Here is a 13073-nt window from a genome sequence, read left to right on the forward strand (position 1 = left end):
CACCACACTCCAGGGCAGAGAGTTCCACTGCTGAACAGCTCTCACAGTTAGGAAGTTCTTCCTCATGTTCAGGTGGAATCTTCTTTCCTGTAGTTTGAAGCCATTGTTCCACGTCCTAGTCTACAGGGCAGCAGAAAACAAATCTGTTCCTTCCTCCCTATGACTTCCCCTTACATATTTATACATGGCTATCATGTCTCCTCTCAGCCTTCTCTGATCTAGAAACTATACTCCTATTTATGCAGGCCAAAATCCCATTGGCTTTTTTAGCTGCCACATCACATTGTTGACTCATGCTTAACTTGTAGTTCACGAGGACTCCAAGTTATATAGTTTTTGTTGGATCCTATGTTTATATCAGAAATAAAAATAATTAAATCATTGGGCAAGGGAGGAAACACATTTTTTTCAAAAATGCGAAGGCATGAAATAATAAAGATACAGTGGAATTTGCAGCCTATGGAGGTACACAAAGGAACAAGACTCAATCTGTTTGCTGTATATCACTGGAAATAAATAAATATATAAATAAATAAATAAATAAATAGATGCTTTACTCTAAAGTAGACACAACGTCCTTGTTGAGTGTCAAACACAGCCTTACATATACTCAAATTAGGTGTTGTTTTCCACCTAAAGCTGCAGTAATACCAACCTCGTTGATGCTTATCTCTGCTTCCACATACTGCAGGCCTTTCTGAAGTATGGAGATGAGGGCAGCAGGTGGCACTAGTGTTCCATTGATGTTGGACTGGCTAATATGACTCTCTATTCCAAATGTAAAGGCTGAGTGGGAGAAACCTGAAAGCAAAAAGAGAAGCCATGGCAGGAAATCCAAGCATTCTGCAATGTGACACATACCCTAAATACTTCGCTGTCCCTGTGCCAAACCAACCAAAGAGATCAATTTGCCATATTAGGCTGGATGGTTACAAAGAATTGCAACTATCTCTTCCAAACATTCATTTGCCAACATGTTTTTCTGAATATGTCCCTTTGAAAAAGAACAGTCAGCATTATGCAAAAAGATTTGTGTGATTTTGGTGTGCACATTTTACAAAACTATGGCTCAGTGCTGAGATCTTTTGCAAGACCTAGACTTCATTTCTCTTCAAAAAGGTAGTCACAATTCACTGCTTCACACAGGGGAACAATTCCAGTGCAGGAAAAGAATGACATCTTTTCAACCCTCTCCCTCCAGATTTTGCAGCTAAATCTAACATACCAAAATAACTAACAGGAAGTGAAAATCAGCCAACTGAAAAAGGGAGAAAAGACAAGTCAACCTCTACTGTACTATACCCAAATGGCCCAAGGCCTCTGCCAACAAGCTACCAAATGCTCAACCATTGTTAAACATTTAAGAATGGGCTGCTTATATGGTTTCTCACCAACCCTTGTCCCTCCTATTCATTTCCTTCTTTGTGAATGCATGAATGAGGCTTATGATAGTTTTGGAAAGAAACAGCAAGACATTCATATCAGGCAGATGGAAAATGGTGCATGTGGATTGGGTATGTTCAATATGCAGTACACCACAAGAGAAAATTCATGTGGTACATGAAGACCACTGTCCTCTCATGCATGTTCTCCAACTGTCCAACTTATAAATTCATCTGCCACTGTGATTATAATCAGATGAGAGAGCCATACTGACCCTAGCAAACTGAATTCTGGAAAGGACTTGAAGACATGCATGTTCTCCAATAACCCATGCATGTTCTCCAACTGTCCTGATTAAATCTGTCCTCCCACTGTCATTGCTTCCAAAATGCCCTAGTTTTTCTCTCCTTCTTTTATTCTCCCCTTTTCCCTCCCAACTTACTTCAGTTGCTCCGACTGATATCAAACTACAAAAGTAGCTTGCATTGAATTAAATCTGTGAGGGGGAGAGGAAAAAAGAAGACAAATCTTGCTCTTAATAACAGGCTTCTGTAAAAGCAAATTGTTACAGCCTCTGCAAGCTTTTCCTCACTAGTGACTTTTGCCATCTTTTCTGCACTCCAATGTTGTCTGGGCACACTTGTCCCAATTTTCACGTGAGAAATGTAGGAGGGCATGCTTGTGACAGCCCAAAATTTGTTCTGGACAGTCCCAAAATCCTTCCAAAACATATTCTGAGGGTTCTCAGAGGGACGCACCGCTCACTCATTCAATAAAAGGGAACCATTCCATGACAGAGAGGGGTTGACTGGCCACAAGCCATGGCCCAAAGAAAGTGAAAGGTTATCCTTCTAGAAACCATGAAAATATCAAAGGGCATAAAAGGGCAAGGGAAATGAATGTTAGTAGAGGAAGCAGGTTAGGAAACAGTTAAGCTGATATCTCTGATCAACCCATTATTTCCATTACATCAAAGCAAAACTTTTCAAAGGGCTGATTATGAATTCATCTGCCACTGTGATTATAATCAGATGAGAGAGCTATACTGACCCTAGCAAACTGAATCCTGGAAAGGACTTGAAGATAAAACCTTCTTTTTTAACAAGCAGGGTCTTATCCTAATCCTTATGTGCACGGCTATAGAAATAACCTGAGAACAACCTGGACAGTAGCAGCAAGCTTGACAGCAAAGCTTCATAAAAGCCAGTATTCATTTGGGTAGGTAAAAGAGATCTAATTCAATTCCATCATTCCATTCAATCATAAAACTGCAAATACAACAGCTACTGACTGACAATATATAGTGATTAACTAAGACTGTGGGTCCTTCCTTCCTTTTTTACATGGATTGAATCAGCATTATAAAAGTAGAAGGAACTCAAGCAAAGCTCCATATGTTGTAAATGAAAACACTGCCACTCCATAGAAGTTGACATGTCATATCTTTAATCTCTTCTGAATGGGAAAAACTCAGAAACTCAGCATCAGAACCAATCAGTTGATTTTAAGCAAGAATCGCGTAAGAATCCATAACTACCCACATTAAAAATTCTGTCCCTGATTTCAAAACTGGATGATCCCATGAGTTTAATTTAGCATAGGAAATGGATCACTTAAATTATAATATGACAATATGCTAGTGTTTTCTGATTCTGAAAATTGGAGGGTTGAGGGAATTCTGACACAAACAGATCCCAGTGTCAACCACTTTGAAAAACAGGAAGGCTTGAAAACAGATGAGAAGATTTGAGAAGATGAAGTGTTCAATGTGGACAAAACAGCAAACAGGCCCAATTGTAACCACCAATATCTGAAAAGTCAAATAATAGTTAGATGGAAGTTGTGTTAAATCTTGTGCTTTTACCATGAAGAAACTGATATATATATATAGTTTAAAAAACTAATTAGGCTTTGAGTGGAGGAAGTACTAAGCAGTACAGTACAGTCTTGTTTATCCGACATAAACAAGTTGGCAGAACGTCAGATAAACAAAAAGTTGGGTTGGTAGCACAACTGGTTAATCAGCCACAATAAATCTGTCAGGACCCAGAAGCCTTAAACTACACCAGACACAGATTAAAGGTTCAAACACAGCTTTATTGCAAACAAAAGGACCTACAAAACACTTAACTTCAGTGCTAAGGTCTGCTGGAGCAATTTGGCACCAAAAATAAGTTGTTAGGAGAAACAAAAATATAATCCGGATTATAGCGCTGCCTAATAATTCGGATTAAACAAAAGATGAAGCAAATTGCTTAAAAATCAAAATAGGACAAAAGCACAGTCTTTGAAGCTGGAATAACATGGTTTCAAAACTAAAAGTTGTTAAAGTCACAAAGATATTAGCAAACAAAGTCCAGAAGTCCAAAAGCGAAGTCAAACCGGTCCGTAGTCAATTCCGTTGAGAAGCAACGCTGCAATGCTGGAGTCACCGAGGAAACTGGAGCACAGGAACACTCAAAGCTATAGCCCAGGACCCAAGGTGGAAAGTTGGCAGGTACAAAGAATTATGTCCCATGAAGACACTTTGCCTTCTGCAACTTGTAGTCCAAACTGAACCCACTGTTGTCTCAAAGTTCTTCCTCAGAGCTTGATGAGCTCCCCACCCTCTCGTCATCACTCTCAGATGCTCCCAAACCTGCAGCTGAATGCCCATCCCTCCACCTCTGCCAACGATTATCAGGGTTTAGATCCTGCCAAGAGTCCCCTGGCTGCCAATCCCCAGTGAACCTCTCAAATTCCTCACTAGAGGTGGGCTGGTTACAGATATCCCTTATGTTTTGCACACAGGTCCAATCTAACTCCTCCTCTTCTTCCATATTACTCCCAGTCCCAGACCTCCTTTCAAACCCAAGAAAATCTTCATCCTCTGTTGGTGCACAACGTATTTCCCGAATACGCTTCCTTTGTAATTCCCCTTCAGACTCTGGCTCACGAGCAGCCCTCTTTACACCTCTGCTCACTTCCCCATCCCCCATCTCACAATCAGAGAAACCTGGGAACGTGTCAGTATCGCTTGGAGCCATAATGATTTCTCTAATGTGCTGACGCTGCTGTTCTCCCTCTGACTCTGAAGTAGACCCGTTCTCCCTGCTACTAGGAGTAGCAACTCGAGCAACATGCTGAACTACAACAAAATCACTGGAGGAAGTGCCTGGATGCAGAAGAGGTGTGGGGAAATCACAGAGGAAAGGAGGGAGGATGCTTCTGCTTCTGGTCCTGCCTCTTTTCCCCCTTTCCTCCCTCTTCCTTTTCTTGCCTTTTCCATTTATTGGGAATGGAGATAGAGTTGGGGAGCGCTCCTTTAATTGAAGAAGGAATGCTGGAGGAAAAGGTGAGTGTTGGATAAGAGCGTCAGATAAGACGGAATGTCGGATAAGCGAAGGTCAAATAAGCGAGACTCTACTGTACCTCTCATTTTTAACAGTAATGGCTGTGTTGTTTGAAGCCCCTGTTATTAGAAAACACCAAAAATGTACCATATCACCATTTCAAAACAAAAGTAAGCACATCCGAAGATGGTATAGAAAAGCACTTTATTGTTGTTCTGTGACTTTTTTTGCCATTGACTTCCTTTGAGGTGTGAGAGAGGGATTTACTCAAGGATGCTCAATGATCAAATGGAGTTTTGAATTCTGGGGTCCTAGATCAACACTCAAATTACTACCATTACTGGTATTGTCACATCAGAGAAGACTTAAAGATAAGTGGGGTGTCTTCAAAATTGTTATGGCAAAACTAATGGAGGCCTTTTCCTATTCACTTTGTGGCTTCACTTGCTTTGGGGAGCACTGCAAATTTTAGATTATAGTTATGGCTGCAGAATTAATCTTAAAATTAGAGGAGAGGGAAAATCACTGCAGCTTATTTCCCCCAAAAAGAAGAAGTTGGGTTCTGAATAACAAGTAATGTAACCTCTCATGAAACCAATGTTCATATCCACCAAGAGCTTAATTAGTTGCTAAGCTATATCTCCAAATCATTTTCTTCCATAATAGCATATGGTTGCACTGCAAATTCAATTGTTTCTAAAAATGCAGCTAACCAATCTAATTGAATGGCACTGTGGAAAATAATCTCCTTTTGCTGATTATTATTACTTTATGTAGAGTTTCTTCTCCATTTCTGAAATGAGAAGTGGAAGATATATTTAAAAGCACATCTGAAAATGAAAGCAAAAAAACCATCTGTTTGATCAGAAGGAAAATGAACTTCACAGGGTGTCATTATTTCATGTCAAAATTATTTTATACTAGTAGGGCTATGGAATCAAAGGTTTCTCTGCTTAGCCATATTGCTAAGAGATTGAAAATCAGTGACTCCTTCCTTAGCAGTCTTTTTTATCTTAACTCAAAGTATCTAGCATCTGTGTAAATGCTCTTTTTGTAGCTTTTGGTGCTCCCATTTTAAAATAATACAAATTCAGATCTCTGGTCTCAGAGGCCTACCCAACTGCCACTGCACTGTGTATTCATATCTGAAGGCATGAGGGGAAACTGGCAACCAATGGTATGCAAAGGGATCTTGTAGCACCCTAGAAACAAAGTTGGCAGCACAACCTTTCGTAGGCTAAATCTACTCTTTAAGATGTAGCTTATGCTACCATCTTCTTTCTCTCAGACTTTAAGGTGCCACTGGTTCTCTTTACATACTGAGATTCCAGACTAACATGGCTATGTCTTTGAATTCTAAATCTATCTCTAGCCCAATGGGCAATCAGAAAACCCACACTGCTGATGAGTGGGAACTGATGACTGGAGCTGTGCCACCAATGCGGATGAGAGAAAATGGCTAATGGATAATAATGGTTTTCAGATTTCAGGACTTAGATCATCTTATTGCAAGGGAAAGGAATCTCAGGGTGAGAGCACAAACTTAAAAGTCATTTGTGTGTATGCATTCTCATTTGTTAGATTTTTGGGAAAAAAATCTGTGACATATTCTAAGCAGCTGGTGTTGATGTTTAGTGTCTCAGGTTTGCAGACATCATCAAGGGCTTCTTTTGGTTTCAGGTTTTTGCCTTAAGATCTCATGACTGGTATTAACCAGTCAAAACTGAACAAAGGCATCCTGACCACGCCCCTTTTCATACCAAAAGCTCAAAGGAAGATTAATTATCAAGCATTTGGAAGAAGTAACAAGAACCTAATTCTTTAAAGGTGCCAAATCCCAACTGACCTTGGTAGCTATGTAGGATCAGCCCTGGTTAGTACTTGGTTGGGAGACTTCCAACAAATGATGTAAGTTACATTTCAAAGAAAGACATTGGTAAAATTACTTCTGAGTATTATTTGCTGAAGGCCCCTGTAAAGAAACGTATCAATGCCACCAATAAAATGTAAAGACGTGGTGTTAATCTCACCGAATGGGATCACCAAAAATGTAAGGAAGTTCCGAGACTGCTAAATTAAACTGCCACCAATATGTTTAGAGACGCTGGTCTTAAAGTCTCTGTTTATCCCTATTTGCGTTGTGAAGTAACTTTGGCAGAGTGGAATGCACCGAACGTAAAATCAATGGAGATGAGGCAGGTTTAAAATAACAAAGAGAACAAGTTTATTGTTAAACAAAGCGTAATTGTTGCAATATTGAGAGGTTGAGCTTGGCATATGCTTGATGGTTACAATATGGCTGGGTTGAGATACATTCAGGCTTTAGATGTTACAATCTTATAAACTCCTTCTTCAGTGAAGTGCTTTATTATTTCAGTGTTCCCTGTTGTGAATATTCACACTGTTTGTCCTATACCGGATCAAACCACTGATCTCCAGTCTTACACTACTGGCGATCCTAAAACCCCCTCTGTTAGATTCTTTTTAACTCAAGCAATCTAATTAGGTTTCACCTTCAGCTCCCTTGCTGAAGAAATATTCACAAATACTAAGAACTAACTGAATCTATGCTGCTTCACACCCCAGAGACCTAACTGTCTCTGCTCCTCTTCTCAGGGTCTCTTCCTCCTGACTAAAAATTAACTGACACTTTCAAACCTTTTTCTCCTTAAGCTCCGCCCACCTCCTCTGCCTTGTCTCCATGGCAACCTATCCCTCACAGCTAGGCCATGGCAACAAATGTAAACCACAAATACAGTTTAAACACAGTATAATAAACACTTTATAATAAACATCTCTCTACACCTTCCCCCCCCAGAAAAATTATTTTTGGACCATTCTCAATCCTAGAATGGCAAAAATAATCCTACATATTATTCAACAATATATACATATACATCAATTCTGAAAGGGAAACATATTATGGTTAAATACATTTCAATTGCACATACATACAAACCTTTAACCTATGGAATCCTAGATAAGGCGTCCGCAACTATATTTCTTTTACCTGAAACATGTCTAATTTCAAATATAAAATCCTGTAAACACAAACTCCATCTTAACAATTTGTTATTCGTACCTTTCACATTATCTAGCCATCGTAATGGAGCATGGTCTGTTTGTAAGGTAAACTTCCTACCCCACAAATACGGTTTTAGTTTCTTAACTGACCAGATAATGGCATAGCATTCTTTTTCAATTGTTGACATACTATACTCATTAGAATGCCATTTTTTACTTAAAAACAATATAGGTCTGTCTTCTTCTACATCTAATTGGCTTAGGACAGCTCCTAGCCCAGTATCCGATGCATCACACGTTAAAATAAAAGGCTTGTCAAAATCTGGTGCCATTAGGACAGAATCTGAAGTAATGGATTCCTTCAATTGATCCATGGCAGTTTGACAATTTGGAGTCCAAATTACCTGGTTCGGGTTCTTCTTTTTAGTAAGATCCGAAAGAGGGGCTGCCAGATTACTAAAAGATGGGATAAATTTTCGATAGTATCCAGCCAATCCAAGGAATGCCCTAACCTGTTTTTTCGTTTTGGGCACTGGCCACTGGTGAATAACTGCCACTTTAGTAGGATCAGGTCGAATATGACCTCCTCCCACTAAATGTCCTAAATACTTGGTAACATTGTATCCTATCCTACACTTAGAAGCTTTAATAGTTAACCCTGCTTCTCTCAACCTGTTTAACACCAGATCCAAATGTTCAAGGTGATCTTCCCATGAATCGCTGAAAATCCCTATATCATCGATATAAGCTACACAGAAAGACCCCAGTCCACTCAAAACACTGTCCACTAATCTTTGAAATGTGGCCGGGCTATTTTTTAGCCCAAAAGGGAGGACATAAAATTCATATAACCGACTTTGGGTCCGGAAGGCGGTTTTGTGTCGATCCTGTGGTGCCATGGGCACTTGCCAAAATCCCTTAGTCAGATCGATACTACTAATAAAGTTGGCCTTCCCCATCCTTTCTAGTAGATCGTCTAAACGTGGCATAGGATAAGTATCTGTCTGGGTTACTTTATTTAACCTCCTATAGTCTACACAAAACCTAATTGTCTTGTCTGGCTTCTGTACTAACACTATAGGTGAAGCCCAAGAGCTAACCGATGGAGCGATAATACCTAGGTCCAACATTTCTCTAATCTCTTTTTCAATACATTCATTAATTCTCCCCGTGACCCTGTAGGGTGGAGATACTATAGGAGTGGCATCACCGGTGTTTATTTGATGCTGGACTCCTTGGACCTTTCCTGGCAAATCCGAAAATATGTCTCTATATTTACTTAAAACTTCCACAACCTCTCTTCTCTGTGGTTGGGACAATTCTATATTCATATCTACCCGATCTAAATTTTTGTACTGTTCACGATCACCCTCCCAAAAAGAAAAGGGACCGGATTCCTCTTCCGAAACAACAAAACATACATTCGCAGACCTTACAACATAAGGCTTTAACATGTTTACATGGACTCTTCTTTCTACATTGGAATGTTCATCAAAAATATCATAGTTTATCTGGTTGTGCTTTCTGATGATCTTCCAGGGTCCAGACCAATCCAATTGAAGTTTGTTGGTTTTGTTGGGAGATAAAAATAAAACTTCATCTCCGATGTTGAAGATCTTTGGTTTAGCAGTAGAATCATAATAGTCTTTTTGATCTTCTCAGAGTGGAAGATCAAAACATCCTTCCAGTGTCATGGTCTGACCATCATCTGATCACATTTAGACTTACTGCGACCCTAAACCTCCGCAGGGGTGGAGGACAAATTAAGATGGTCCGCCCTAGGAGACTGATGGATCCGGATGGATTCCTGAGGAATCTTAGGGTTCTTCCTGCCTTGGAGCCTGGCGATTCTATCGACGCCTTGGTAACTCTCTATAACGGGGAGATGGCCAGGGCGTTAGATATGATCGCACCCGAACGCCCCATCTCGTTGCGTCGTGACAGGCCATCCCCTTGGTTCACCGAGGAGCTGGCTGTGATGAAGCATACGAGAAGGGGGCTAGAGCGCAAATGGAGGAAATCTCGAGATGTGTCTGATCGAACACGGGCTAGAGCCTCTCTTAAGGCATACTCCGTGGCCATACGGGCGGCCAGGAAGTCATTCACGACCGCTCGTATAGCATCTGCAGCAAATAGATCATCGGAGCTGTTTCGGGTCGTGGGAGAACTCCTCCACCCACCTGCGGTGGAGGAGGTCCCTGACGACCCCGCAGCTCGGTGTCGCGATTTCGCACACCATTTTGCAGATAAAGTCGCCCAGATACGTCTCGAGCTCGACTCCAATTCCATCGCAGTGCCAGGAGAGGTGACGGAGGCACCTGCTTGTCCAATTTTGTGGGATTCTTTTAGGCTTGTTCTTCCTGAAACCGTGGAGGAGATTCTTGGGGCTGTGAGAGCGACCACCTCATCTCTGGACCCATGCCCATCTTGGCTCATTAAATCAGCCAGAGGGGGGTTGCTTGATTGGTTTGTACCGATTATCAATGCATCGTTGGAGCAAGGAATTTTTCCATCTAATTTGAAGCAGGCCGTGGTTCGCCCACTTATCAAAAAAGCTTCCCTTGACTCCACGGTGCTGAATAATTACAGGCCGATCTCCAACCTCCCCTTTTTGGGTAAGGTGCTGGAGAGGGTGGTCGCCTCTCAGCTCCAGGGCTTCCTAGACGATACCAACTACCTAGATCAGTCACAGTCTGGTTTCAGGCCTGGTCATGGCACCGAGACAGCCTTGGTCGCCTTGGTGGATGACCTCCGCAGAGAGCTGGACAGGGGGAGTGTGACCCTGCTGGTTCTCTTGGACATCTCAGCGGCTTTCGATACCATCGATCATGGTATCCTTCTGGGTCGTCTCTCCGGGATGGGCCTTGGGGGCACGGTTTTGTCGTGGCTCCAGTCCTTCCTGGAGGCACGAACTCAGATGGTGAAGCTGGGAGACGCCTGCTCGGACCCCTGGCCTTTGACCTGTGGGGTCCCGCAAGGCTCTATTCTGTCTCCCATGCTTTTTAACATCTACATGAAACCGCTGGGAGAGGTCATCCGGAGTTTTGGAGTTGGGTGCCATCTCTACGCGGATGACACACAACTCTACTACTCTTTTCCACCTAATTCCAAGGAGGCTTCTCAGGTGCTAGACGAGTGCCTGGCCGCTGTGTCGATCTGGATGAGGAAGAACAAGCTGAAGATCAATCCCGACAAGACAGAGGTCCTCCTGGTCGATCGTAAACCGGATCGGGGTATAGGGTGGTCACCTGTGTTGGACGGGGTTACACTCCCCCTAAAGCCACAGGTCCGCAGTTTGGGCGTCCTCTTGGATTCTTCGCTTACACTTGAGGCTCAGGTGTCGGCGGTATCCGGGAGGGCCTTTGCGCAACTGAGACTTGTGCGCCAACTGCGACCATACCTCGTGAAGGCTGATCTGGCCGGGGTGGTCCACGCCTTGGTCACCTCTAGAATGGATTACTGCAATGCGCTCTACGTGGGGCTGCCCTTGAAGACGGCTCGGAAACTTCAATTGGTCCAGCGGGCAGCAGCCAGGATGTTAACCGGGGCCCATTATCAAGAGAGGTCTACCCCTCTGTTTAAGGAGCTCCACTGGCTGCCATTTATTTTCCGAGCCCAATTCAAGGTGCAGGTGCTTACCTACAAAGCCCTAAACGGTTTGGGACCACCCTACCTGCGTGACCGCATCACCATCTACGAACCCACACGCTCGCTTCGGTCATCTGGAGAGGCCCTGCTCGTGATCCCACCCACGTCGCAAGCGCGCTTGGTGGGGACACGGGACAGGGCCTTTTCTGTGGCGGCCCCCCGACTTTGGAACGCCCTCCCAAAAGATCTCAGACAGGCCCCTACTCTAGCCGTTTTCAGAAGGAATTTAAAAACTTGGCTGTTCCGTTGTGCCTTCTCAGACTAGGAATCCCCACCCCAAGTCCTAGTAGCACCTTAGCATAACTAATTGTCGCTGCACACTGCACTTTTAATCCCACGTGCCTCCTGCCATTTCAGCACTTTTAACCCTTGTACCCCAGTGCGCCGGCCGAACCAGTTTTAATAATGTCTTGATGTACTGCTATTGTTGTTATTTTGCTTATTGTTTGATTTGCTTTGTTATTGTGGTGTTATGCTATTTTGTTTATTGCTGATTTGCTTGCTATTGTGATGTTATGCTCTCTACTGTATTGTTGTTTTGAGGCTTCGGCCTGTGTAAGCCGCATCGAGTCCTTCGGGAGATGCTAGCGGGGTACAAATAAAGTTAATAATAATAATAATAATAATAATCTGCTGAGCCGCAAGTAAATGTTCTTGAGCAATGTCCCTAGCTAGCTGCATTGTTGCTTGAAGATCCTTTAAATACTCCGACACTGGAACTGGATCTGCTGCTGGACTTTCCTCCCAATATTCTCTTATCAGATCTAATGGACCACGAGCTTTCCTTCCATATAGCAACTCAAATGGACTGTAGCCAGTACTGTCATGAGGGACGGTCCTGTAGGCGAATAACAGTTGTTGCAATTTGACGTCCCAGTCGTATGGCTTCTCTTGACTGTAAGACTTTATCATTTTGACTAAAGTCTTGTTCATATTTTCAACTAGTCCATTGGTCTGTGGGTGGTAAGCTGTTGAAGTCAGGTGTCTGATTCCACATAACTCAAGCAATTTCGACATAAGTCTGGAAGTAAACTGGGTTCCCAAATCCGAAACCAATTCTCTAGGATAACCAGTTCTTCCCCAAATGGATAACAGGGCATTTGCAATTGTTGTTGTCTCAATGTTAGTCAGAGCTACAGCCTCTGGATATCTTGTGGCGTAGTCAATCATGGTTAAAATGTATCGGTAACCACGTCTGCTTGGTTTACAAAGAGGACCCACTATGTCAATGCCTACTCTGTAAAATGGTTCTCCAATTATTGGCATAGGGATCATAGGAGCTTTAACTTTATCCCTTCCAGTACTCAATCTCTGGCAGATGTCACAAGACTGGCAAAACTCTTTGATCCTCTGGAACATGCCAGGCCAATAAAAGTTCTTAGTAATTCTCTTCGTGGTTTTCCTCACACCCAAATGTCCACCTTGAGGGTTTTCGTGTGCCACCCTCATCAGCTGTTCTCTAAAACTTTGAGGCACTACAATTTGACTACATGTTACTGATCCTTCTGTCGAGTTCACACTTCTGGTTTCTCTATATAAGACACCATTCTTTAACACAAACTCGGAGGGCTGTTCTTTTGCCGATACTGTGGGGTTTTGAGCTAAAGCGAATAGAGGTTTAAGAGAAACATCGGCTCCTTGTTCCTGCCGAATCTCTTCAACTCCTCCCGTCCTCTTAACCAGCTC

General features: G+C 42.6%; 1 protein-coding gene across 7 annotated transcripts in view; it reads right to left on the reverse strand.

Moving 5' to 3' along the window:
- Window positions 1–13073, reverse strand: part of TBL1X (transducin beta like 1 X-linked) — a 178075-nt gene that overhangs the window by 23554 nt on the left and 141448 nt on the right. For all 7 annotated transcript variants that reach the window (XM_060769926.2, XM_060769924.2, XM_060769922.2 and 4 more), the window contains one exon: window positions 656–801. In XM_060769926.2, the coding sequence (XP_060625909.1) occupies window positions 656–801 (146 nt within the window). The remainder of the gene's footprint in view (window positions 1–655; window positions 802–13073) is intronic.

This window comes from Anolis sagrei, chromosome 3 (genome assembly GCF_037176765.1).
Source record: "Anolis sagrei isolate rAnoSag1 chromosome 3, rAnoSag1.mat, whole genome shotgun sequence".
Lineage (NCBI taxonomy): Eukaryota > Metazoa > Chordata > Lepidosauria > Squamata > Dactyloidae > Anolis > Anolis sagrei.